Source organism: Brassica oleracea, chromosome C5 (genome assembly GCF_000695525.1).
Source record: "Brassica oleracea var. oleracea cultivar TO1000 chromosome C5, BOL, whole genome shotgun sequence".
In the NCBI taxonomy this organism is placed as follows: domain Eukaryota; kingdom Viridiplantae; phylum Streptophyta; class Magnoliopsida; order Brassicales; family Brassicaceae; genus Brassica; species Brassica oleracea.
The window spans coordinates 36,515,638-36,542,212 of record NC_027752.1 but is presented as its reverse complement, the minus strand read 5'-3'; the positions used below and the strand labels follow the sequence as shown (position 1 = coordinate 36,542,212).

Genomic DNA, 26,575 nt, shown 5'->3' with positions numbered 1-26,575 from the left:
GCGATTGAGGGTCTGCATTCTTTCTTTTTTTTTCTGAATTTGTAGGACAGTTGGTTTTTCTAGTAGCTTGCGAATTTTGGTCATATTGTTCTTTCGCTTGAAGTTGAGGATTTTTCCGCAGGGAGACTCTGTGTTAGGCTTGTACTGAGTGACACTGGGAGGAGGAGTAGCTTCATCGGATTTTTCTAATGTGCGGATTGCTACCGTGACCTCGATGCATATCCTTCGGTTTGGTTCTTGATTTCGTCGGTTGTGTTGCTGTTTGGCCCCCACGAAATCATGTTGACTCTTTTCTTCGAAGCTGGTGGTGGGGAGCTTGGTGACTCCGGCTCGGTTTTCCTTCCTCTTTTATTCGTCGAGACTTTGGATTTTTGGTTTGGTTTTGGAGTCACTGGCTCTTCCTCTTCCTCTCCGGTTTCTTCGATGGTTTTTTTATTTTTGTTCTGACTACGAAGGGCCGCTAGACATTCTTCAGTCGAGTGACCTTTGCGGTCATGAAAAGCGCAATATTTGCTGAGGTCGTATGTTGAAGATTTTTGCGGTGAGTTGTTTATTGCGTAGGAATGTTGCCCTTTGGTCGCTGGTTCTTTATGAGCGGTTGGATTTTTGGCTGCATTATTCTTGTTCGCGCTATACTGCTCCTTTAAGGCCGTGACCTCTTCTTCGTGGGTGGCGAAGTGAGAGGCTCGATGTAAGGAATCATCCAACGAGATATGTGCTCGTATTGCGAGTTCTTCCCTGAATTTGGATGAGAACCAAACGCCATTTTTCAATGCTGCCAAAGCGACGACTTTGTTTGGATGCGAAATCTTGGCTTTGATTTCTCGGAACTTGTTTATGTACGCCTCAATGGCTCGAAAGGCGCTTGCTTGAGATTCCAAAGATCTGCCTCGGTAACTCTTGTTTCTATGAAGACTGAGTACTGTTTGAGGAACGTAGAAACCAAATGAGTGAAATTGTCAATCGAGTTTTCTTCTAGTCCGGCGAACCATTCGAGGGCGGCCCCCGTGAGGTTCTCGGCAAAGAAGCGGCAGTAACCGGCCTCCTTTTCGTCGTCGGTGAGGTGTTCTCTTGATATTGCTAGACGGAAGGCTCGTATGTGGACCTTTGGGTCTGTGTTTCCTGCGTTTTCGGGGAATTTTAATTTCCCAACATGATTCAGCCTCACGCTGGCAACTTTTTTTGTAAATGGTGTCCTTCTTGTTTCCTCGATGACCATGTCGATATCTGGGGCATAGATCTTTGCCATAAGTACGATGGCATGTATTCTTTTGAGCTCGGCGTTGTTCCTCTCGATATAATTCTGAAATGCTCTGGTTTCACTCGGGATCCCTAGGTCTTCTCTTTAGGAGTCGATATTGACGGGGGCGCGAAGGTCGTGCCTCCGAGCTTGTTCTGTTAGGTTATCAAACCCCGCTTGATGGAGGGTCCTTGTGGCGGATGAAGTTCGATTTTCGGGGATCGAATGGTTTGGCGGCGGGATCCGCGTTCTCGGTTCGTTGACGTTGCAGTCCAGTGTCGATTTCATCCAATCCCCTGTAGCTTAGGCTTCGGTGGGTCATGCCTTGCGACAGGGATTGTTGTGAGTTTTCTCCCGTGTAGCGTCCGGATCAAGCGTTTGGGATCTCCGGAGTACCAAACAGACCGGCGTTTTGAAAGTTTGATGCTCCTCTTAACGGATCGAGAGGTGTTTGATTTCTTTCTGGAGCGTTTGCAGCTTGATACTCTGCGAGTTCCCTCTCTGCCTGGTCTAGTCGGTTAGCAATGGTTCGATTGGCGATTCATTTATTATGAATTTCGTCGATTAGAGACGAGACCATGCCTCGAAGTTCGGTCACCTCTTCTCGAGTTTGGGCTAGAGGGGTCGGCGAAATTGGTCTGGATTGAGACCGGGTCAGATCATCGGCAGTTTGATCTAGGGAAGATAAATCTACACTAAGTATTTGATAGTGATCAAGAGTTTGATCTAGGGAAGATAAATGATGTAGGCAACGATATCTTTTGAACACAACGATATAAACAGTTTTCAGTAGGTAAAAATGGACTTTATTGATGAATAAGATCGAATACAATGAGTTGAACTAGATCGAATGATACAAATGAGATCGGTAAAGAAATGATCTAAGATCGGGATGAAAATAAGGTCGATGTATATGTGTAGCTCTCTCTATAGTTTCCAACGTGTCACTCTCCATGTCCGTTCTTCTTCCTTTATAGCGAGTCGACCTCGTGACTTTCGTAACTGCTCCGCGATCTTCGTGACTGTTCCGCGATCTCTGGGACCTTGAAGTCTTCGTTTTCGAACTCGATTGTTTGCAATGGGTTTCAGTTCCTTACGGCCCATATCTTTGATCGCAGCCCATTAATGTATTAACCGATATTGGGTCCAATAAATACGTTACTCGACTCTGATCGTATTTTAAAATTATATCTTACCAAAAGATAATATCATGTCCATCTAGTTAAAAGATTTTATGTGGATTGTGGTTACTGATAATGCGTGATGCATTGATCTCCACATTAAATAAAATGTCTTGTCTTTGTTAGTGCAATCGAAATGTCTTGTCTTTGTTAATGCAATCTGACTATTAAAAACCATTGTGTCTGTGTGTTCAAGGATAGAAGAAAAGAAAAAGAGATATTTCAGATGACTCGACTTGGTATTTATCTGTCTGGAACAAGACACATGACACAATGATGGTGCCGGTACGTCTTGATCTTACATACAAATCAAATAAGTATTGAAGTGTAATTCATAATTACGTTATAAAATAGTTTTTTTTTTTTTTTTTGAGAAAGATAAAATAGTTTCTTGACTCTTTAAACTCGATACATGTCAAATTTTAACATGAAACTTAATTTTAACATATCTATACTTTTCATAAAATCAACTAGGAATTTAATTTAACAAGTTTCGATCGATATCTATATTATTAAAACTGAAGTACAAATAGAACAAACATTATTTTTAACAGATTTATTATATCTTTTTTATTTCATCTTAAATACTTTATTAATTATTTTTCTTCCAAATAATTTAACATCATTTATTATACAATTAAAAAACAAAATTTACCAATTTTAATTATTTAATTATATCTTTTACATTTTTCACATTTCTTAACTATTTCATTAATTGTTTTTACCATAATAATTTAACATCATTTATTTTACGTGTTAACCATAATAATTTCAGATTTTTGGATGAAGAGTTTTTTATTTGTTTACATAACCAATTAGGTATGGGTACTCAGGTATCCATTCAGACACAGATCAATTCTTTGGATATCGAGTTTTTTGGGTTTTAATATTCCGTCGGATATTATAAATTTTCAGATGAAGTTAGTGTCAGATTTTTCTAGGCAAGGGTGGGTTGTTCTTATGTGTAGGAACCTAAAAATAAACAAAAAACTTATGTATTTAAAAATATCATTAAACATTTTAAAAAAAATAAAATAAAAAAACAACACCAGCACGGACGTGCAGGTCATACTCTAGTCTATATTATTAAAAAGTATATTTTGGTGCTGTTTGAAACATGAATATCAGTATAAATGAAAATTGTTTGGCAATATGGATAACAGTATAAAAAAGTATAGTGTCTTTATAGTAATTTCATTAATAAATTTATTTTTCATTTATAAATTTGCATTAGTTGTATTTCCATATTTCACTTAGTTTAATAATTTCATTAATTATATTACATTAACAATTCATCATATCATTAATTATATTACCATAATAATAATAGTGCAAATTTTTATTTATTAATTAATCAACATTAATTTTGTGTCAATTATAGAATCAAATATGTAAAATAACTGGGTTTTGCATATGGTTAAACGTTCGTTTTACTTTGTCTTACTAAAAAAGTTTTTTTTGTTTCAATCGATGGAAAATTACGTAGCCAAAAACATAATTCAAAGACATATTTTTTGAATAAAATAATAACTTAAATCAAAATAATAAAAATGTATTACATTTATCGTCGCTTAATTTTTCACTACATATAATTATTTTACTAAATAATTTTTTTTTCTATTTCACTTAATCTAGTCAAACACATAGAAAAAGTTTTTTTATTAGTTTATAAAATCACTTAGACATGAACATTGGCTATCCATTTAGGTACAAATTTTTCTTTTCGGGATCGTCTTTTTTTTTAATTAGGCACCACATAATATTATATTTATGTATGGGTTTTGAGTTGAATCATTCTTGGTCTGGATGTCTTCGGTTCTAATGTATAGGAACCTGAAAATATCTAAATAACAAATTTATTTGAAAGAGGTTCGGATATTTGTACCAAAAATAACTATATTACATGATTTAGTCCAAGTCTTTTGAATACAGTTAGTTTTATTACGATCTATCTAAAATATATAACACTAATTATAAAAAATAAATATTGATATATAATAATGTAAAAACTAATATCTACGCGGATTCACGAATCAATCTCTGATATATATTATGAGTGTTGCACTGGCTTGTAAAATAAGTTGAGCACTTTCAGCTTTCTAAACAAAGGAGAAAATGCCCTAATGCTTTATATTCGAACAAAAATTTTAAGTACAAATTTCTTAATTATATAGACAACTGACTAAGCTTATATAAATGCGCATAATTGTAACACCAGTGTTGTGAGATATGATCATTCATTATTCGAGGGGTACACCAGTCATGTGCTCGTCATCCAAGGAACTGACAATGAGACAAGAAAGCTACATTGAACCATTTCACTATACTTGGTACCTATACTTGAGCAGACAAGAAAGCTACATTGAACCATTTCACTATACTTGGTACCTATACTTGAGCAGGATTATCGCAAAAACCGTTACAGGTTTCTTAAAATTTTTTTTGTCCGATTTAAAAAAAAATATTTAAAATCGAACCATTCGCGGGCCGCCATGTGTTGGTGGGATCCGCGAACAGTACAAAAAACCCTCAACAAACGATTCTTATTTGGTGGTTTATGTCACCGATTTTTAACATTTTTGCAGGACCTACTCACTAAAAAACTCCTTTATCTAATGCGATAATCCTGGTCTAAGAGGCTAAATTTTTGCATATCCTAATAGCATCTCTAAACCCATGACTATTTCTACCTCTATAATAATATTTAAAGGTGAAATTATTCCAAGTCACTTCTATTTCTTTTTCTATAATAGAAATTTCTATTTTTATCCATCTCTAAAATAGATGAATTCTATAATAGATGTGAGGTATACTCTAATGTATTTCTCTAAAATAGCAATCTCTATATATAGAATAAAAAATAGAAAAATATTATTTCTTCCTCCATAAATAAAGGAAAAAAATAGAGATCTCTATTATAGAGGAAAAAATAGAAGTGGATTAGAGCAATTCCACATTTAAATGCTATTATAAAGGTGAAAATAATAATAAATTGGAGATGCTCTTATAGAGGAAGAAATAACATTCCTCTATTTTTTTATTTTATATTTAGATAGATTTTTATTTTAGAAGAATACATCGGAAAATATTTCACTTCTATTATTTTTCTATTTTAAAAGCGAAAATAGCAAAATAGTTGAAGATAGATCTTAGGAAAAACAAACAAGTAATAAAGAAAAAAAAAGCTGCAACACAGGATTATGACTTTTCACATTTTGTGAACCCTTTTAGATGTCTAAACTTGAACTGTCAGCTTTTATTAAAAGCGACAAGTAGGAGGAATTCGTAAAAATTATTGGAGACAAGATATTGAACACCCTCGGAGTAAATGATATTTTTCAGATGATGTTCCCCTTAAAAAAGAATTAATATAATGAGATTCGAGCTTATAAGGGATCGGTAATTAAATCTTAGATAAATGATCGTCACCCATTGACTGTGTGAGAACCCTAATAAGGCTAATTTTCTCCTGTAATAACCAAAAAAAATATCAGACACGCAACTATGAAAAAAGTTAAACATACAGCCTTTCTTCGTTACATCTAAAGTATAGTTTCCCTGAAAGCAATTGTGATTTGGTAGTAACAAAAAAAAATATCTCATTCTCAACCAGCAAATTTCATATAAAACAAGTTCTCAACAATGATCTGCCACAATGATTTTCCACAAAAACTAGCACAAACTGTGAAAGAAACTGAGTAGGAAAGAACTCTATATACTATAAAAATAAAAATTATGGACGTGTTTGTCATTAGAGCAAGTAAATGTCATTATATACTATAAAACAAGTTCTCAACCCATGATAGAGTTTCTTTAACAGTTTGTGCTAGTTTTTGTGGAAAATCATTGTGGTAGATCATTGTTGAGAACTTGTTTTATATGAAATTTGATGGTTGAGAATGATCATGGATTGGAGCAAGTAAATGTGATTTCATGCGTTACAATAAAAGTGGAGATATAATCATGGACGTGTACGTTTTTTTATTTAGTAGCCTAACAAAGCTTCAGTTAATTAAACCTTCCCTTACGTGCATGGAGACTCATGATCATACCGAGCAATCGATCTTGGATTGCGTTAGATTAAGAAACCTCTCAATATATAGCGTCATTGAGCTACTGGATCTGTGATGTCAATTGACAACCCTCGTTTGATGTGACTGGACAAGCGATATCAGACTTGTTAACTACATACACCACATGCTCTTCCAAAGCATGCAGAGATTATTTTTTTTTTTTGTGAAAAGCATGCACAAATTTATACCGAGCATTCTTATCCTCGGCAAGTAAAGGGTAGATGACGAAAAATATCGAGGGGCTCTGCGTCGTCTTTGTATGCAGCTAACACAGATACGAAGGATCTATGAAATTCACGTAGAGGCAAGTTAGTTTTTTGGTGAAAAAATAAAGAACTGATATTTGTTTGCATATATTACGTTATATATATGGTATACTTGTTCTATATGCATTTAGACTAAATATTTAATTTCTGGATTTTTGTTTTGGGCAATATTTTTATGGAGATTACCTATTAGATTAGTGTAAAATTATATTATATGATAAACCACCACGTTTTCGATTATTTGGTAAATCAAACTCGTACAAGCTTGAAATGTTGAGATTGTTTTATGATAAGATTTAAACGAAAATATATATAGAATGGTGATAAGCGACGGGTATGAGGATGTGTACTCTATCTAAAGGAAAAAGACGAAAACAATAGATAGACATTATACTTTTACGAGAAAAGGAATTGAAGAAAAAGGATAAATGAAAAGAGAATGATGGATCATAAAAGCCAACCCATTGCATTATACAACACTTGCACGATGATACTTATAATTCCACATAATTAGGAACAAAAACCAACTAAATACTATAAAAATAAAAATTATAAAAGTTAGTTCGTATAAACTTTTAAACTATATACTTGCTCTAATGATTCAGCTGTATGATCACGATCATGGGTTGTATGCACTCTGGTAGATGCCTCATTCATGCATTAATTGTAGAAAAAATAAAAACTATCTATAAGTGTTTCAAAAAAATAAAAATAAATAAAAACAAAAACTATCTATGACTATGATCATATACTAGCTAGTATTTAAAGAACACTATATGTGATTATTCAACCCTCGTTTTTTAGAACAATTATTCAACTCTTATAGATGCATCTATGACTATGATCCTTTAGGATTTAAAGTAAACTTTAGATGATATATATTATTATAATTTCTTAAGGTTTGTAAAGGTCACCGTACAAAATTGCGTGGAATAACGTTGAAATGCATACATACTTTTACTTTGACTAATCTCTTTTTTTATTGTTACTTAAAGTCAAGAACGGCGTGTTGTTAATTTGGTCTACTTATAAAGTAATTAAGTTGCTGTGAAATCGAGGAAAAGAATATTGAATATACATTATTGAAATGGTCCCATAATAAATGTTTGTGTTTTTCTTATAAGTATATGCTTGAAGAACAAATAAAAGGGAATGTGTTGTGGAGAAGAGAGCGCGAGTGGAACTTGTTGCTACCTAATTGTCGCCACACTTCCCACACGTCTCTCTTGTGTCTTTACTTTTCACCACTTCCTCTCTTTGTAACCCTCTTTTTCACATTCACCAAATCACCATCTTCTGTCAACTATTTTTTAAAATGTTTACAATATTATTATAATGTTCCGAAAATCAGTTCACTAAAATCTAGTAATTAAACCTTAGAGCACATGCAACTCAATTAAAATAAATTGATCAAACCTTTGTATAATTGCACTAATCAATTAAAGCAAAACCGCTAAGCAATAGTTTAATCAGTGGTTGGAGAAGCTATGTGGCTCCTTTAGATTACGAATGGGTGCTCCACAACCATCTCTCTGTCATTCCTCGATATTAAAAACAAGTTTAGAACAAAATACGAATCTTCGTTAACTGGATTAGTACTAATATTCTATAAAACTTCAAAGCAAAATTCATCTTTTCTTTGAAATTGAAAGCTAAACCTCAAACATTATCAATTTATTTGATATTATCTTTAATCAAAAAGAGGTCAACATTATCACATTATTTTTAAACAAAGCCTACTCGAATTCCATATAAGCATCTTGAAGTACCTTTTTTGCCCCTCATCTTCATCATAGATTCATAACATAAAAAAGTCCTTATCCTCCGAGAACCAGCGTCCCTGTCTCGCGGACCATTAGCGTTCGCAGGTAAGCAGTACGCTCGTACGTGTCGAGAGGCAACCAGTCACGTGCCAACCTGAGTTGGTTACATCAGCATCCAAGCATCCAACGTGGCGATGGTAATGGCCACGTGCTACGAAACCTTGTATAAGAAACACCCACCCAATCCCCAAGCTCCTTTTATCCATTATTTAAGTCGTATAAAAATACTTTCAAAGGTCGTATATTTTAAAATTTTAAACAGTTAAAAGTATTTTTTTCAGATTATAATCCAAAAATTAAAAAAGAAAGCAAAAGCAAAAGCAAAATCAAAATCGATATCAGACAACACCTCGACCTTTCTTTCTCCTCCTTCTCATCGTCTCCGTTGAACACAACCACACATAATTCGCGAGCTCAGATTTGAAAAAAAAATCGACGGTTGTAGAAGAAGGTGGACACGGAAGTTGAATCGAGTGGTGGAGATTGTTGCACGGACACGAAATGGCGACGCCGTTGCCGGATTTTGAGGCGGCGAGAGGTGGCGGAGGAGTCGCTTCTTCATCAACAACGGTGCTCACGAGCGCTCCTACTGTGGCGAATACGTTCACGGAGGAGGCGGAAGAGATATCTCCGATCCTGATTTTCCTCTTCTTTCATAAGGCGGTATGCAGTGAGCTCGAATCGCTTCATAGGCTGGCGCTTGAGTTTGCTACAGGTCACCACGTTGATCTCCGTCTCCTCCGTGAACGGTACCGGTTCCTTAGATCCATCTATAAGCATCACTGCAATGCCGAGGACGAGGTAATGCCAAAAAGCTGACTCTCTTTCTCTGTGGAAACATTCGAAAATCACAATTATGCTTTGATTTTACATTTCTTGATTCTGATGAGTGCTTTGAAGATTTGGAATCTGTTGGAGCCTATGTGTGTTATGAGGAGAAGCTCTTGACGGTTGTGTATATCTGTCTGTGGATGTAGGTGATCTTTTCAGCTCTTGACATACGCGTGAAGAACGTAGCGCAGACGTATTCTCTTGAGCACCAAGGTGAAGGCACCCTCTTCGACCATCTGTTTGAGCTGCTAAATTCCGCCACGGAGATCGATGAAAGTTATCGGAGGGAATTGGCGAGCAGTACTGGAGCACTTAAGACATCTGTTAGCCAGCACTTGGCTAAAGAACAGAAACAGGTAACGTTTTATTATTCACAGAGCAAGTTCTTATGATTACGCATTGGCCTGTATCAAAAAGTGTTTCTTTTTGCTTGCTGATAGGTGTTCCCGTTACTTATTGAGAAATTTAAGCACGAGGAGCAAGCTTACATAGTCTGGAGGTTTCTCTGCAGCATTCCTGTGAATATGCTTGCCGTGTTTCTTCCGTGGCTGGCTTCAGCCAATTCAATAGATGAAAGCAAGGAGAAGCAGATGTGCTTAAGCAAGATAGTTCCTGGCGAGAAGCTCCTTCAGCAGGTAAGTTTTGATATAAGATCCGACTTTAGAAGTTGAAAGACTTTTGGAGTTGTGGTTTGATATTTTTCCTTGTTGAAGGTTATTTTCACCTGGTTCGGAGGGAAAAGCGATACTTCTGCTTCGCGTGGTGTAGAGGATTCTTCGTTCCAGTGTTGTCTAGATTCTTCTAGCAGCATGCTTCCGTGCAAAACTAGTAGAGCCCAGTGCGCATGTGAGGGATCCAAGGCCGGGAAGAGAAAGTATCCAGAGCTTACCGAGTATGAAGCTCCTGATGCTCCTATGCACCCAATTGATGAGATAAAAATTTGGCACAAGTCAATCAACAAGGAGATGAAGGAAATAGCTGATGAGGCTAGGAAAATTCAGCTGTCTGGAGATTTTTCGGATTTATCTGCATTTGATGAACGCTTGCAGTATATTGCTGAAGTATGCATCTTTCACAGGTATTCATTGTATGTGAATCTTGCTCATCTTTCCTATTTTCATGCTTAAATGGAGTTCTCTTAGATTTTCTGAGATGGTACACTACTATTTTGCGTTGCAGTCTTGCAGAGGACAAGATCATATTTCCAGCAGTAGATGGGGAGTTTTCATTTTCCGAGGAGCACGATGAAGAAGAAAACCAGTTTAACGAGTTCCGGTGCTTAATTGAAAAAATCAAAAGTGCTGGAGCCTCTTCTACTTCTGCTGCTGAATTTTACACCAAGCTGTGCTCACATGCGGATCAAATAATGGAAACTATTCAAAGGCACTTTCACAACGAGGAAATTCAGGTGGACTTTTCCCCTAAGTGTTGTGACATATACTCTTGTTAACAATTGTTAACAAGTGAAACTATGAAAGTTCGGCATAAGATCAGTTGGCTATGAAGATCCAAGATGCCAATTTAGGATGTCAGCTAACTTCACAATATTTGCAGGTGCTGCCCCTTGCACGAAAGAACTTCAGCTTTAAAAGACAACAAGAGATTCTCTACCAAAGCCTGTGCATAATGCCCTTAAGATTAATTGAACGTGTTTTGCCATGGTTGACTGCATCTTTAACAGAAGATGAAGCAAAGAATTTTCTGAAGAATTTGCAAGCTGGAGGTACGTTCTATACTGTTTTCATTCTTGACTAAACTTCACCTTTTTAAAAAAATTATCAGCGACTTACAATCTTGTACGACTACATGTTTTCGTTGTGGCCACAGCACCTAAATCGGATGCTGCTCTCGTTACTCTTTTCTCTGGTTGGGCATGCAAAGGACGCAAAGCGGGGGAATGCTTGTCTCCAAAGGCAAATGGTTCATGCCCTGCTAAAACACTAAGCAACATCGAAGAAGTCTACCTTCAGTCATGTAATGCTTGTGTGTCTTTGCCATGCCCGAGTAGCAGTATAAAAGCGTGTTGCCAGCATCAGGATAAAAGGCCAGCTAAGCGAACTGTTGTGTCGTCTTGTGGACAAAATGCCACCCCTCACTCTTCAGAAGTCGCAAATGGTAATGGCAGGTCATGCTGTGTTCCGGATCTCGGAGTTAACAGTGATTGTCTGGGACTTGGTTCCCTTCCAGCAGCTAAATCTATGAGATCTTCTTCGCTAAACTCTGCTGCGCCCGCTCTTAATTCTAGCCTCTTTGGTTGGGAAATGGATAGCAACAGCTTTGATACTGGACATGCCGAGAGGCCAGTTGCTACAATTTTCAAGTTTCACAAGGCCATTAGCAAAGATCTGGAGTTTCTTGATGTTGAATCTGGAAAGCTCATTGATTGCAATGAAACGTTTATTCATCAGTTCATCGGTCGCTTTCACCTACTCTGGGGCTTCTACAAGGCTCATAGTAATGCGGAAGATGATATCCTATTTCCAGCTTTGGAATCGAAGGAGACGCTTCACAATGTCAGCCACTCTTACACGCTCGACCATAAACATGAGGAGAAGTTGTTTGGAGATATTTACAGTGTTCTTACTGAACTTTCAGTTCTTCATGAGAAGTTACAGAGTGATTCTATGATGGGGAACGTAACTCAAACGGACACTGTTCAGGCTGATATTGATAGCGGTGACTGCAAGAAGAAGTACAACGAACTGGCTACAAAGCTACAAGGGATGTGCAAATCCATTAAGATCACACTGGATCAACATATATTCTTGGAGGAACTGGAGCTCTGGCCTCTATTTGACAAACACTTCTCCATTCAAGAGCAAGACAAGATTGTGGGTCGTATAATCGGGACGACGGGTGCTGAAGTTCTTCAATCCATGTTACCATGGGTGACATCCGCACTTTCTGAAGATGAGCAAAATAGAATGATGGATACATGGAAGCAGGCGACCAAGAACACGATGTTTGATGAATGGCTCAACGAATGCTGGAAAGGATCACCCGACTTATCCTCAATGGAAAGAGCCAAACCTAGTCTACACAGAGGTAAAAGCAATTGCCTAACTATTTTTCACCAACTTAACATCTAGCTGGCTTTATGTAGACCGTAGATGTTTGTGACTTCATAACTCATACTTTGGTTGGCTAGTTTCTCTCTGCTAAGCTTGGTTTGCTTATGTCAAGTTTATATTTCATATAGATAATGATCATCAAGAAGTCTTGGACCAAACTGGTCAACTTTTTAAGCCGGGTTGGAAAGATATTTTCCGCATGAATCAGAACGAACTAGAGGCTGAAATCAGGAAGGTTTATCAGGACACAACACTTGATCCAAGGAGAAAAGATTATCTAGTACAAAATTGGAGGACCAGGTCTGATTTTTTTTTCTCACTATTTCCCTGCATATATCCGTTATTCCACATTTTCATGCATGCCTCTGACGTAAACGTAGAGCCCCAAAAATATAATCCCCTGTATTACTTGAAAACAAAAAAACTTATAAAGTGGCAGAACAAAGGTGCTCTTTGTAAGTGATCTTGTTTCCCTTGAATTGATCATTGTATTGATACGTGATTATATAATACATACAGGTGAGTGATTCTAGGAGTATATACTGAGAATAGTATCTAACGATATCTAAACTATACAAATGATACTTATCATCTAATGCTCTTGCCTGTTCCGGTGTGTATATATGTATGTATGTCCTTCATTGATCAACCTTCTGAACGATAGCGAATCTATAATCTCATTCACATCTCCCTCATATCTGGAACCCTTTTTTTTCCCCTAGAATAACATTCATTTTACATTTCGATTGTGAATGCTTTTATCAGTCGATGGATAGCGGCTCAGCAAAAGTTACCCAAGGAAACAGAAACTGCGTTAAATGGTGATGTTGCACTTGGATGTTTCCCGTCTTTTAGAGATCCCGAGAAACAGATATATGGATGCGAGCATTACAAGCGTAACTGCAAGCTTCGGGCTGCTTGTTGTGGTCAGTTGTTCACTTGTAGGTTTTGCCATGACAAAGTAAGCGACCACTCAATGGATAGGTAAGATGTTATGCCAATCTCCCCTAGTTAAATTGAAACTCTTTCTTTCTTTTTCTTTCTCGGTGATATGATTTATACATTTGGAACACTTGACAGAAAATTGGTGACGGAAATGCTCTGCATGCGATGCCTCAAGGTGCAACCTGTTGGCCCCATTTGCACAACGCCTTCGTGCGAAGGAGTTCCTATGGCAAAGCACTATTGCAGCATTTGCAAACTTTTCGATGATGAAAGGTAAGATCCATATAATAACCAACTGCGACATTTGCGTTTGTTCAAACTGGAGCAGCTATTCTAACATTTAGAAACTATTATATTTTACTTCAGAGCTGTTTACCACTGTCCATTCTGCAACCTTTGCCGGGTGGGTGAGGGACTAGGAATCGATTATTTCCATTGCATGACATGTAACTGTTGCCTGGGGATGAAGTTAGTAAACCACAAGTGCCTGGAGAAAAGCCTCGAGACAAATTGCCCCATATGCTGTGAATTTCTTTTCACTTCGAGTGAAGCAGTCAGAGCATTACCATGTGGTCACTACATGCACTCAGCTTGCTTCCAGGTTTGCAAAATGTCTTTTAATCTCATCAAATATAAGTTTATCTATTACCGCCTTAAATCAAAACACTCTGCTGTTTCTGTGGTCTCCTTCAGGCTTACACTTGCAGCCACTACACATGTCCTATCTGTGGAAAATCATTAGGAGATATGGCTGTAAGTTAATCCCTGTCCCTTAGAACTTAATCTCTCAAATCCCTTCATTGCAAATATCATTCACTTTCTTCGCTTCTGTTCTCTAACTCTGCAGGTTTATTTTGGTATGCTTGATGCACTTTTGGCTGCAGAAGAGCTTCCAGAAGAATACAAAGATCGCTGTCAGGTGAGGAACACTAAAACTGCTGTTTCTTTTGAGTCTAGTCTTAATTTATTCGATGACATACTCTAACAAACACACAAATGTTTCAGGACATTTTATGTAATGACTGTGAACGCAAAGGAACGACACGGTTTCATTGGTTGTACCATAAATGCGGCACCTGCGGTTCTTACAACACCCGTGTGATCAGATCAGAAACAACAACCGTCCCAGACTGCTCAACCTCATCCTGAAAACAATGTGAGATGTTTTCAACTTCCGTTTCACTTTTTTTTTCTCTTTCGTTTGTGGGTTTCACTTTCTGTTTCGCACAACGATGTGGTGAAGAAGGTTTCTTATAACAAAAAGCCCGTTGATAGAATTTTTATTTGTATAGTCTCTCTGAGATGTTAAAGATTTTTGAAGAGTCTGATATTAGGTTACCACCATACATTTTGGCTTTTGGGCAAAGCTCTCTTGTTTCTAGAACATCCCATATCATGCCCTCCTGTCTTCACATGTCTGTTATTTGTTATTTGTTTTCCTTGCATAAGCTGATACTTTCTTTGAAGGGTGTAAATAGTTGCATTTTTATTGTATAACTTTTATTCCCCTTCATTTTATAGCGTAAGTAATTAGCTCATGATCTGTTACAAAATCTCAAATTATATTTATCCCAAAACATTCCCGAAGCTTCTTGGCCTCTATGTGGTATATAGAGGTGTGAACCATTCAATTCTTAGACGCATCCATTCCTTGGGTCTCAGATAGTATTCCTCTCGACGACGACAACAATTTCAAACGTACGAGTCATTTCAACAAAGGATAACTCGGCATTTGCCACCACAAAAGGGGCGATACATATATATATATGCTTTGAGTCTTGACCATTCATGCTTCTCAGAACATACACTCAAACATCTACTTTGTCTAGTAACTTTCTCAAACCCATCGGACAAAATGTAACTCGATTTTATCCTTGCAGTTTACAAAAGTTGAATTGCTTTATAATACCATGTTCTCAACTTTGTTGATAAACCTAAACTTCTCAAACCTAACATCATCAAAGCAAGGTACCACATAAACACTTGGAGTCCTATTAGCCAAGTATCGATGATACAAATAACCATGGATTTTCGTCTCATGATCTGTTCAGCCCCGTTGACCAATACTTGATGATACAGTAAACCATTTATGCATATCCCCATCACGATATAGGTGGTTCATTTTTAATGAAAATTTCTTAGTCTCTAGTGTTAGAACTTGATGCTCCGTAGAAGTCTCTTTTCCATAGACCGTCGAGGTCATGAATTTATCTATTTTTATTTAATTAGCAAGAAAACTTAGGCAGAATTTATGAGTATTAATCTCATTTCTGGTTTACAATTACAAGAACATTGAATTTTACTCCTTTTTTGTAAAAGATTTTTTTTTTTTTTAAAATAAGTTTGTTTCAAAAAAAGTGTTTGAAAATGTTCAAAATAGTTAGTTCTAAAAGACAAGTCATAGTATAATCAAACTTTAATGTTTCTTAATATATAAACACACAAAAATTGGATCTTTTAGAAACTTGAGAGAGTAATAAATTACACACGTCCGTATTTCAAAAATTTAATCTGCCTTTACTAAAACAGTATTAACGTCTATAGTCAAATACTAATACAAGTTAAAAAAAAAAACATTTTCTCTAAATTTTTGAAAATGGGGGAGTATGTATTTTATTTTATAGTAATAAACAAAACTGAATTTAGCCGAGTCTGAAAAAAACAATCGATCAAGTAAAGTACAACGTTACAATCGCGTCCCAAACATTCTCTCTCCCCTTCCCCGAATAATTCGAACCAAAAAAGTAAAAATTTCTCCAGAATAAATATTCACACAACAACCAAACGAAAACCAAAACAAAAAAAAAACGAAAACTTTGAACTTTGCTCCAAAGGAAAGCTCTCACCAAGAGGAATATTTTCTTCAATCAAATCAAATCAATCCAAATGGAGTTCCCTCCCCCGCCTCCACCGGAGAGATCAAAGCGCCTCCACAACTTCACCTTACCTTATCTCCGATGGGGTCAGCAGAGATTCCTCAGGTGCGTCAAGCTACCTTCTTCCTCCTCCTCCTCTCCTTCTCCCGATCGCGCCAATCACGGATCTCCCTCTCTTCCCGGAGCTGGAGGAGGAGGAGAGTCTGCTCAGCCAAAGGTCTCAGCTTTGGGGAATGGAGATGCAGCAGCAGCTAGGCCGTGGAATCTGAGGACGAGGAGAGCTGCTTGTAACGAGCCTGGTGGAGGAGACGAGCCCACCACCACCACCACGACGAGGATGATCATCACAAATGAAATTGGCGGAGTCAAGAGAGGAGGTGGTGATGGATCGGAGAAACTGAAATTCTCTGTTTGTTTGTTGAGAGAAGAGATCGAAGAGGATTTCACAGCGTTGATTGGTAAAAAGCCTCCTCGTAGACCAAAGAAGAGACCCAGACTTGTTCAGAAGCAAATGAATGTACTTTATTATAAACTTCCCTCCTTTTTCTTCATGTGTGTTTTGCTTTTTTTTTTTGTTGCTTTAACGTTTTAATGGTTTGCAGACTCTGTTTCCTGGATTGTGGTTAGGGGAAGAAGTAACGGCAGGCTCTTACGACGTCCCCGATGCTGCTGCTGAAACATGATTGTAAGGTTTTCTTTAATTTGGGAGTCCCCAAGTCCATTCTACTTTTTTCAATATTTTCTTTTGTTGTAAAAAAACAAAGCAAAAAGAATGTAGCAATGTGCCCCCCCAACAGTTTTTAGTGAATGAAGCCATTTTACTTTGGTTTCTTCTATTTGTAAAAGAGAGAGGGAGAGATAACTGGTTTTTTTTTTTTTCATTACCATTAGTTCAATTGTAATCTCCAGCTGTCTTTTTCTGTTAATCAATAATGCAGCTCTCTGCAACTTTCTTTACATCTTTGTTTTTTTTTTTTATCTCTACTATTAGCAGCTCAGGAGTAACTAAAATTTGTTATTTTGCTATAGATTATGCCCAAAAAATCATATCTTGCTAAGATTGAACATGTTTGTGTCGAGAAACTCTACTGTTAGAACAATGTCTCTGCTGTTAGATATTGTGACAACTTTGCAGGGTTTTAGACCAAGCTTCCTATAACAACATCTCACCATGTCCAAAGTTTCAGACAGCTTCCTTTCTCTCTGGTATGTTGAGTTACAAACACTGTTTGTATTATCTATTGAACACCTGACCTGGGACACTTGCTCCTTGCTGCAATTAGGTTTTGCATATTTGAATTTGATTATACACCTGATAATGATCTGAAAAATCTTCACAAACCATCTTCTTCTTGCATGTTCGCCTTTAGAAGCATGATCATGCTGTTAAGATATATCGTTAAAAAAAAAAACTTCAAGGTGGCTCACGTTATCAGTCTTCAGCTTAGGAGAACAGAGGGGAAAGAAATAAAAAGAATAAACTGTTACCTTTGAAGACAAAGTAGAAGGCAAGGTACTTATTCAAACCCTTGAAAATCTCATTTTAGACTGTTTTTGTTTTTTGTTTTTGTTTTTGTTCTTTTTTTCGTCTCTTGTAGTAGTGGCACGCCACATCCATTATTTTAATAGAAGTTTTCAACCTCTTAATACAGAAAGACTTTAGAGCTTTAATCTCTTAAACGTTTCAAAACAATTATGATCTTCAAAACAAAAGTCTCTGAGCAGAGTTTCATCTTTCCTTTCCTCCACACAAAGGTGAGTTTTCATCTTCCCTGCATTACATTTCTTTGTTTCTCATTGATTCTCTCACTAAACACGACCGTTTGTTTCCAAAAACTCCAGCAAAACGGACCATTATGATCTTTGCGGAGTCAAGTCACCAGCGGATATCGTTCGCGGGCGATCTCGGCCAATCAGATAAAGCACTTACGATTGAACAACAACCATCAGGGCTGGTTCGAAGAGACACAACACTTTTAGATTCAGATTTCGAGTTCCACACTTCAAGAAGCTTTGATTCCTCACCAGCTGATGAGATCTTCGCTGATGGGATGATCCTTCCTTTCCAAGCAACATCCTCCATGCTAAAACGTCGTTACAAGTACGAGCTCCCTCCTATCGTCTCCTCTATTCCTCCTCCTCCTCCTCCTCCTCTGCCATTGCCATCACCGCAACAGTCGAGAAAATACTGCCAGAAGGAGACTCCAGTGGTAGAAACATCATCAAAGTCGTTTTGGAGCTTCAGTAGAAGCTCGAGCCTTAACTGCGATATAAAGAAGAGTCTGATCTGTTCCTTTCCTCGTTTGACAAGAAGCATTTCCACAGGATCAGTGATGAATTCTAAGAGAGCAATGCTTAGGGACGTTGACAAGCATAGCTCGCTGAGACATGGAGGAGCCCCACGTCCACAGCCAGATCCTTCATCTTGTCCTCCCTCTTCCTGCTGCAGCTCGTATCAGTTCAGGCCACAAAAGCAATCCGGAAAGAACAGCTGCAGCAGCAGAGGAGGAAGCTTTCGGATTACTCCAGTGATAGGTGGTCCATCTCCGTCTGGATTAGGATCTATCTTACGACTTTCGAAAGATAAGAAGACCAAGAACACTAAGTAGGACTTCTCATTGTTTTTATTTTGTTTTTGTGTAACGCTTGAGATTCTGCAACACCACTTAGTTACATTTATTATCATTATCAGAGTTGTGATTTACTTATAAGGTAACTGATAAGCATGTTGGAACTAATACAAATCTTGATTGATCTGTTATTACTCTTTTTATATATTTTATCATGTCACTGGTATCTACCTCAGATTTGGCAGCACCAGGTTTCAAGTTTTGTTAGCTATATCCTCCTTGGGAGCTGTTGGTGGAACTTGTTCTTGCCAACAATCAAAATACAGATAGACAAAAGATAACCATATTAACACAGGAGAGAGATGATCACGATTAGAAAAACAGAGTAGAAGAAGAAAGCAGTATACAGAGTTGCACTTCCTTATCCATAAACGTGAATGTACTACAAAAATTAAATTATCACATCATACAAAACTGGTCGGTGAAGACAAAACAAAGCCGTGCGTGTACTTATAACTCATTTATGGAGATGGTACTGAGAAAGAAAGTCTTGATATGGAGTAGAACGATCTTGCCATTGAGAGACAAGCGCCTTGCACATAAACAAAGCCTTCATATCGAAACTTGCATCACGGTCTTCGAAGCAAATCTCTACCGGAGACATATCATCCAGCAACTCAAGCCCTGATCTTCCTCCACCTACAACATCATCATCACTGTCTTTACGACGCACTTTGGAGACAAACTTTGTGAGCTCTTCTGAATCATCCGTCTTTGTGATTGGAGAATAAGCAATGAACCGCTTCTTCTCCTTCTGTGAAAGCCACATGTCATCGTCAAGTGATATGATTGTCTCACCTGCACCTGAGTTCGTCATTTCACTAGCCGCTTTGGAGATTTGGTTGCACCTCTCAGCGAACTCTGCATCTGGCGAGAATAACTCTTGTTGTTCTGAATTTACACAGCCGTTGCGGAGCTCGTGTAATGTTAAGAGGACTGGGAGTGGGAGAACAGGACCAATGAGGTCAACACCAGGCCGCACCTTCTTCGACCATTTGCTACTTCTCCGTGACGGTTTCCTTAAGAGGAAAGGCGGCAACTGTGGCAAGTCAGGAACAGATAAGAACTCGAGAGACGGTTTCTTCTTGTCTAACAGAACACCTTCAACCTCAGTGTAGTTTGAGAACGCAAGCAACAAAAGCTCTATAGGTAAGCTTGACCAGGTCTCTCTCAACGCGATATCGAAAACGCTTGTTGGTGAGTTGATACTGTCGAAGACTGCAGTAACTGTGGAGGAGCATCTATCTCTACCGAACCCGCAGAGATTCAGCTTCTCGCATAGCTCCTCATGGTAGGTTAAGCTAAGAGGATCGCTCTTCTTCTTCGAACCTCCTGAGGATCTCTTTTTACTCATCCTCGATTCTAAGAACTTGGCGAGGTTCCCTTTTGTGTAAGCAGAGAGATAGTCTAGTTCGAGGTACTTGAACCGACGAGGGAGTTTGTATATGTTATCATCAGGGAAGTACAATAAGTTCACCTCGTCAGAGGTGGAGTCTCTGTGAGTCACTACTCCTCCCAAGCTAGGAGAAGAACGAAACTTGAGTGCTTCTAGCTTCCCCGAGGATTTTAACTGAATCAAAGTAAACTCATCTGATGAACTGAGTGGTGGAAGGTACTTGTTTAAAACTCCAAAACCAAGAACAAGAACTCTCTTCTTCTGCCAATCAATCCACACAGGGAGAGACTCTTTCATTATCACTTCTTTAATTGCACAATCTCCACATAGACATTTACCAGCTGGTGAGAGTAGATTGTGTGGAAGCTCCCAAACATACAAGGAAGAAGAATCATTGGCAACAGAAGGAGAAGGTCCATAACAGAACATCTGAGACTCTGCATTCCAAAACGAACCTACTACAACGCAGGAAGTAGTTGATTTATCTGTCCGAAACCCGAGATCGGACAAGCTATAGACATCCATAAAGCAAGGCTTCTCAACATCGTGCTGCCATTTCAACAAAGGCACTCCTGACCTCTGATCACAAAGATACATATAGCTACTAGAAGCAAGAAGAAACCGAAAACTATCGTTACTACCCGCCTTGGCAAACGCAACAAACTCTTCAGTTCCAGCCATGTCCAGACTCTCAGACTCCAACAAAGCTCTCACACTACAACAACTCCCAGAGCTTCTGGTGATAACAAAGACTGCATCAGACCGAGCAACGATAAAAGTCCCAAGCCTCCAACCAAACTCACACCCTAACCAACTCTTCCCTTGATGATCCTCCCAAGAAACTTGCATCTTGCAACCTCTGAATCCACGGCCATGCCTCTCGTTAAGTTCAAACACAAAGACTTCGCCGTTCTCTAACAGAACCAAACACTCTCCAGTAAGCTGAGAGCTCCAACAAGCGCTAGCAACAGAAGAACTCTTAAACTGCTGACCTCCAATGTAACTCAAAACCGGCCTGCCTCGAGACTCATCGTACTTGACACAGTACCAATGAACCGAAAACAGCAAACAAACCATAACGTAACCCACATCATTGCACACTCTCAGATCACTACTCGGTTGCACTGATATCTTCAAAACTCTAGAAAAGAACCGCTCTTTCGCTACAAAGGCTTCATCTTTATCCAAACCCATGACTTTGATGTCATCACCGGAGAGGGAAACCACCACGAACCCGATTTGATCGAGGTTAGTTCCTGTGGGGAAAAAAACCAAGACGGAACCTTTACCCGGGAAAGGAAGAAACTGGAGGCGGTTGTAGGAGAGAACCCTAGCGGCTTCGTCGTTAGGATGTGGGATACGGAAGGAGGACTCGATTGCGGAAGAAGACGACGGAGGGATGCCTCCGGAGACGGTGAGAAACCGGGCGTGAGTTAGGTGAGGGACGCGGTGGAGAATCGGAGGAGAGAGTGAGGGAGAAGAGAAGAGTAGCTGCGAATCTGATGGGTGCGAGAAGAAAGGAGTTATTGATTCTCCGGCGGCTTTGCGTCCCCACTCATCTACTACATCCATAGTCACGTTCAAAATAGCGGGCGCCGAGAGCGTTTAATAGGCGCAAAAACGGTGTGCGGCTTGTTTGCAGTTCGCAGGGGTTGGAGGAGATGATGACCAAAAAATTACAAGTCTACCCTTCATTTAAGTTTAAGTGATAAAAGTAAACTCATCAAATATGCATTGTTTTTTATGAATAACAATTTTCCATAATTTTAAGTTAATAGAAATTCAATAAACACCATTAATTTTTTAAAAATTCACAATTTTTTCGTAAATTCATACATTGAAAAAGTAAAAAATGTATCTTTTTAAAATAATTTTTTTCTTTCCAGAACATACATATTTTAGGAACGGAGGGAGTATAAGATAAGCAAGGAAAGCTTCGACCTCGGCAAGCAAATAAAAATACCACCAACCACAACACCACGCCGGTTATCATGTCATCTGTTGCATAACTATGGTTAAAAAATCTCTTCATCGTAAATTTGCTTTTTAAAGTATCATATTTATTTATCAGCAAAAAGAAGTTACAAACTGATACCTGTTCATGTGTTTTTGTGAAATGTTAAAAAAAAAATCATTCTTCTTTTGACTTCAAGATGATTTTTGAAATCAACGTCACATCATATTGTTACAGATGATGTGGTCTAGTTCATAGAAAATGATGTGCCTAGAAATTATCCTATAGTTGAGTTTCACCAAATGAGACGAAAATAAAATTTATGATTGTTGTTGAAATATGATTTAGCATGTAAATTTAGTCTAGTAAAAAATCATTCGAGATGAATTCATTTAACAAAATTATACATTAAAAATCATAAAACTATAGTTATTCTCTTGCAACGGATTGAAAACAACATGAATTGTTGAGAAATTTGGCCTTATATCCATTGTAGAATTTAAATTGATTTTATATCCATAATAAAGAAAGTGCTATGATATTTGTGTAATAATTGATGTATTACTTCTGGCATGAACACATTTAAGCGTGGATTTTTTTTTTTACAAATATGAGTTTTCCATAAACTTTTATTTGCTTTCAGTTCATATTAAAACAATTATTGAACTTTGTATTTTACATAATAAAAACATAGATTTTTTCTACATTTAATATGTCTTTGAAAATTTTAAAACAAATATATATTTTATAAAATTTATACAATATTTCACAAACACAATTTTAAATCTATGATATTTTATACTTACTTAGTTAGATTTTATTTTCAAATGAGACACAATTTTGTTGTGTTCAGTTCTATTTATAAACATAGAATGAAAACATATTAAACAATCTCTCTCGCTCTCGCTCTCGCTCTCTCTCTAAAAACAAAACATACAACTTTAGCTATGTCTAAATAAAAATCCATGAGAGTACCAAAAAAACAATTATGAAAAAGCAAATCCAAAACCAAAAGAAACAAAATAATAATAAAGAACTTTCAGTATCCACCCATCCAAGTGGATGTGCACTTCATCCTCAAATATGAAAAACAAAGAACCAAAAAGAAGAATAGTTTAGAAATAAATGAAGAAAATGAAAAATATATAAAAATAAAGAAGTAACCTTAAATTTGGTGGTGTTGAGTTGTAATGACATTAGATCAATATGTCATTTGATTATGTCCACATTCGATCAATAAAGAACTTTCAGTATCCATCCATCCAAGTGGATGTGCACTTCATCCTCAAATATGAAAAACAAATAACCAAAAAGAAGAATGGTTTAGAAATAAATGAAGAAAATGAAAAATATATAAAAATAAAGAAGTAACCTTAAATTTGGTGGTGTTGAGTTGTAATGACATTCAAACAATATGTCATTTGATTATGTCCACATGTTTTTTTTTGTCATTGTCCACATGTTTAAAAATGTGTTTAAGCACATAATTGATTTAGAATTCTATAATTAAATGCATTCTAAAACCAAATACAATACATTTGTTTGCACAAGGGTTAATGAAATTAAATTCATTCTAAAATCAAACACAACACAATCCAATATATTATAACTAGGTGGACCGCCCGCACGCATGTCCACAAATATTCTTGTTGTCCTAATTTCTGAATTACAAACTCAAATCTAAAAAATTTCTCAAAAAAATGAAAACTTTCCAAAAATAGCAATTTTCAAGTAAATTATTTAAAAGTACAACATATTGATGAAAAATTCTTATATAATACTCATCTGTCCACAAATATTCTTGTTATCCTAATTTCTAAATCACAAACCCAAATCTACATTATTTCTCTAAAAAATGAAAACTTTCCAAAAATAGCAATTTTCAAGTAAATTATTTAAAAGTACAACATATTGATGAAAAATTCTTATATAATACTCATCTGTCCACAAATATTCTTGTTATCCTAATTTCTAAATCACAAACTCAAATCTACATTATTTCTCTAAAAAATGAAAACTTTCCAAAAATAGCAATTTTCAAGTAAATTATTTAAAAGTACAACATATTGATGAAAAATTCTTATAGAATACTCATATGTCGAAAAATATTCTTGTTATCCTAATTTCTAAATCACAAACTCAAATCTACATTATTTCTCTAAAAATTGAAAACTTTCCAAAAATAGCAATTTTCAATAAAATTATTTAAAAATACAACATATTGATAAAAAATTCTTATAGAATACTCATATGCCCAGAAATATTCTTATATTCTTGTTATCCTAATTTCTAAATCACAAAACCAATTCTACATTATTTCTTTAAAAAATGAAAACTTTCCAAAAATAGCAGTTTTTAGAAAATTATTTTAAAATACGACCTATTGAAGAAAATTCTGAAAAAATACTCAGCTATTTAAAAATATTCTTGTTATCCTAATTTCTAAATCACAAACCCAAATCTACATTATTTCTCTAAAAAATGAAAACTTTCCAAAAATAGCAGTTTTTAGAAAATTATTTTAAAATCCGACCTATTGAAGAAAATTCTGAAAAAATACTCAGCTATTTAAAAATATTCTTGTTATCCTAATTTCTAAATCACAAACTCAAATCTATAAAGTTTCTCAAAAAAATGAAAACTTTCCAAAAATAACAGTTTTTGTTATGAACAATGTGGATTGCTAGTAACCAAATGGCCAATCCGTGGCCCATGGAGAGAGAGAGAGTCGGCGGCCCAAAGGGAGAGAGAGTGGCCGACCTTAGACTTAGGATAGTTTCCTTTTCTCTTCATGTTTATCTTTAAGAGGTTTTCCTTTTTACTTTAGGATAATGATTTGTACACTTTCCTTTTATCTGATTCTTGTAACCCCTATATAAGGGAACACTTTGGTTAAGTAATAAACACACATGATTTCCCCTATTGTTCACAACACGTTATCAGCACGATAGCCTCTGAACTCTGAGACCAAAATCGAAACCCAAAAGCCTAAACCGGCGACCCAAAACTCAAACCCTAATCCTAAACTTGTTCTTAGTTCATCCAAGAACTCAGGAGATCCATCATAGCCTCTGAGACCACGTCCCAGCTCAGAAGAACCGCCATCCAGCTCGCGATCGAACCCGAAGTCCGCGACCGACCCGAGACGATCCGATCCCCGAACAGCTCGCAGCCGAGACGCCTCCAGCCCGCGATCGACTCCATCCGCGACCAGATAGGAGGCAGCAGACGTCCGATCATCTCAGCTCGAAGTCTCCTCCATTCTCAGGTGGTCCGGTTCTAAATCCCCTACGAAACAAAGGTATAAACACAATCTGAGAACCTAGAACAATAAGAACCCTAATCCCATCATTATGGAAACAATGTCTTGATGAAACCCTAAAAGAAACCCTAAGATTAAAATCGACAATCTCCTAAACTAGAAACATAAATCGATTCCAATTAGAATCTGATTGTATGATTGATTGATTAAAACTGAAACATGGCAAACCCTAATCAAGGAATCGAAAACCCTAAACCCTAAAAGAAGTTAGTGTCCGATTTTAAGATTGATCTTGATTGTTTTGATTTCTGTTTTGATTTGAGGTTTAGGATTGTTTAGATTGCTTGAATCAATCTATCTGAACATACAAATACTTAAGGCCTTGAAACCTTAAACATAAGTTGATAGAATTTAAAGATTGAAAACCCTAGGGATCATAAGAAAGTTTTAAATCGTTTTGCATGAATCCGAACATGATATTGCATTCACAATTGTTTAAAACAAGATCGGCCAGCATATAGATCACACAAGCTTAGGTTGATTGCATTAGAAAACTGACAGGGCCGTGTGGCTCATGATTGATAGCACCATGGTCGATTAGTATTGTTTGAACATCATAAATGCATAAGACGTGTTGTGGCCGAGCTTGCTTATATCCTGCGGCCACGTGATCGCATTATGAATCTAAAAATCTTATGATAATGTGAATCAGATGTCGAAAATAGCAAACAGAGACTACGCAGCCCTTAATCTCTCCGGAGACAATTACTTGCAGTGGGCGCTAGATACAAGGATAAGTCTAAAGTCCAAGGGACTCGGTGATACTATCATCGAGGACAACAATGATAATGAAAAGAATAGATACAGGGCCATAAGTTTTATGCGCCATCATCTCATTGAAAGTCTTAAGGATCAGTACATGACGATTGAGAATCCATTGGATCTTTGGAATGCTTTAAAGCACAGATATGATCACCAAAAGATGGTGTTGCTTCCAAAGGCAAGGCACGACTGGATGCATCTCAGA

The 26,575-nt window shown here is 37.0% G+C and overlaps 5 protein-coding genes across 7 annotated transcripts; 3 read left to right on the top strand and 2 right to left on the bottom strand.

The window, feature by feature from the left end:
- Window positions 1-200: 200 nt before the first annotated feature.
- Window positions 201-1,249, bottom strand: LOC106292190. The gene is made up of 2 exons (XM_013727806.1): window positions 1,039-1,249; window positions 201-922 (listed from the first exon to the last, which is right to left on the bottom strand). The coding sequence occupies exons 1-2, from the start codon at window positions 1,247-1,249 to the stop codon at window positions 201-203; spliced, it is 933 nt and encodes a 310-aa protein (XP_013583260.1).
- Window positions 1,250-8,862: 7,613 nt separating this feature from the next.
- On the top strand, window positions 8,863-14,816 carry LOC106294801. 2 transcript variants are annotated; one of them, XM_013730467.1, is made up of 14 exons: window positions 8,863-9,384; window positions 9,561-9,770; window positions 9,855-10,049; window positions 10,128-10,501; window positions 10,594-10,822; window positions 10,969-11,137; window positions 11,242-12,459; window positions 12,614-12,785; window positions 13,251-13,469; window positions 13,566-13,703; window positions 13,797-14,031; window positions 14,124-14,183; window positions 14,278-14,349; window positions 14,436-14,816. In XM_013730467.1, exons 1-14 carry the CDS (start codon window positions 9,085-9,087, stop codon window positions 14,577-14,579), a joined length of 3,735 nt encoding a protein of 1,244 aa, XP_013585921.1. In that variant the 5' UTR covers window positions 8,863-9,084; the 3' UTR covers window positions 14,580-14,816. The 2 variants fall into 2 exon arrangements, with proteins under 2 accessions (XP_013585921.1, XP_013585922.1); XM_013730468.1 differs by having other exon boundaries at window positions 9,085-9,384; window positions 10,128-10,492; window positions 14,436-14,755.
- A 1,298-nt stretch (window positions 14,817-16,114) lies between these two features.
- Window positions 16,115-17,263, top strand: LOC106344143. The gene is made up of 2 exons (XM_013783541.1): window positions 16,115-16,823; window positions 16,909-17,263. The coding sequence occupies exons 1-2, from the start codon at window positions 16,317-16,319 to the stop codon at window positions 16,987-16,989; spliced, it is 588 nt and encodes a 195-aa protein (XP_013638995.1). The 5' UTR covers window positions 16,115-16,316; the 3' UTR covers window positions 16,990-17,263.
- A 76-nt stretch (window positions 17,264-17,339) lies between these two features.
- LOC106344142 lies at window positions 17,340-19,023 on the top strand. Of its 2 annotated transcripts, none has more exons than XM_013783540.1 (4): window positions 17,340-17,512; window positions 17,750-17,819; window positions 17,959-18,061; window positions 18,149-19,023. In XM_013783540.1, exon 4 carries the CDS (start codon window positions 18,163-18,165, stop codon window positions 18,913-18,915), a length of 753 nt encoding a protein of 250 aa, XP_013638994.1. In that variant the 5' UTR covers window positions 17,340-17,512; window positions 17,750-17,819; window positions 17,959-18,061; window positions 18,149-18,162; the 3' UTR covers window positions 18,916-19,023. The 2 variants fall into 2 exon arrangements, with proteins under 2 accessions (XP_013638994.1, XP_013638993.1); XM_013783539.1 differs by having other exon boundaries at window positions 17,677-17,819.
- A 239-nt stretch (window positions 19,024-19,262) lies between these two features.
- LOC106296052 lies at window positions 19,263-21,976 on the bottom strand. Its single transcript, XM_013732098.1, has one exon. It carries the CDS (start codon window positions 21,902-21,904, stop codon window positions 19,394-19,396), a length of 2,511 nt encoding a protein of 836 aa, XP_013587552.1. The 5' UTR covers window positions 21,905-21,976; the 3' UTR covers window positions 19,263-19,393.
- Window positions 21,977-26,575: the final 4,599 nt, after the last annotated feature.

What these genes read in the sequence shown, in the direction of transcription:
- LOC106344142 (XM_013783540.1), top strand. Translation starts at nt 18,163, where the DNA reads ATGATCTTTGCGGAGTCAAGTCACCAGCGGATATCGTTCGCGGGCGAT.
- LOC106292190 (XM_013727806.1), bottom strand. Translation starts at nt 1,249, where the DNA reads ATGGCAAAGATCTATGCCCCAGATATCGACATGGTCATCGAGGAAACA. An exon ending in CGACGACGAAAAGGAGGCCG is followed by an intron (nt 923 to 1,038) that starts GTTACTGCCGCT and finishes TTCCTCAAACAG; the next exon opens with TACTCAGTCTTCATAGAAAC.
- LOC106296052 (XM_013732098.1), bottom strand. Translation starts at nt 21,904, where the DNA reads ATGGATGTAGTAGATGAGTGGGGACGCAAAGCCGCCGGAGAATCAATA.
- LOC106344143 (XM_013783541.1), top strand. Translation starts at nt 16,317, where the DNA reads ATGGAGTTCCCTCCCCCGCCTCCACCGGAGAGATCAAAGCGCCTCCAC. An exon ending in TTGTTCAGAAGCAAATGAAT is followed by an intron (nt 16,824 to 16,908) that starts GTACTTTATTAT and finishes AATGGTTTGCAG; the next exon opens with ACTCTGTTTCCTGGATTGTG.
- LOC106294801 (XM_013730467.1), top strand. Translation starts at nt 9,085, where the DNA reads ATGGCGACGCCGTTGCCGGATTTTGAGGCGGCGAGAGGTGGCGGAGGA. An exon ending in ACTGCAATGCCGAGGACGAG is followed by an intron (nt 9,385 to 9,560) that starts GTAATGCCAAAA and finishes CTGTGGATGTAG; the next exon opens with GTGATCTTTTCAGCTCTTGA. An exon ending in TGGCTAAAGAACAGAAACAG is followed by an intron (nt 9,771 to 9,854) that starts GTAACGTTTTAT and finishes GCTTGCTGATAG; the next exon opens with GTGTTCCCGTTACTTATTGA.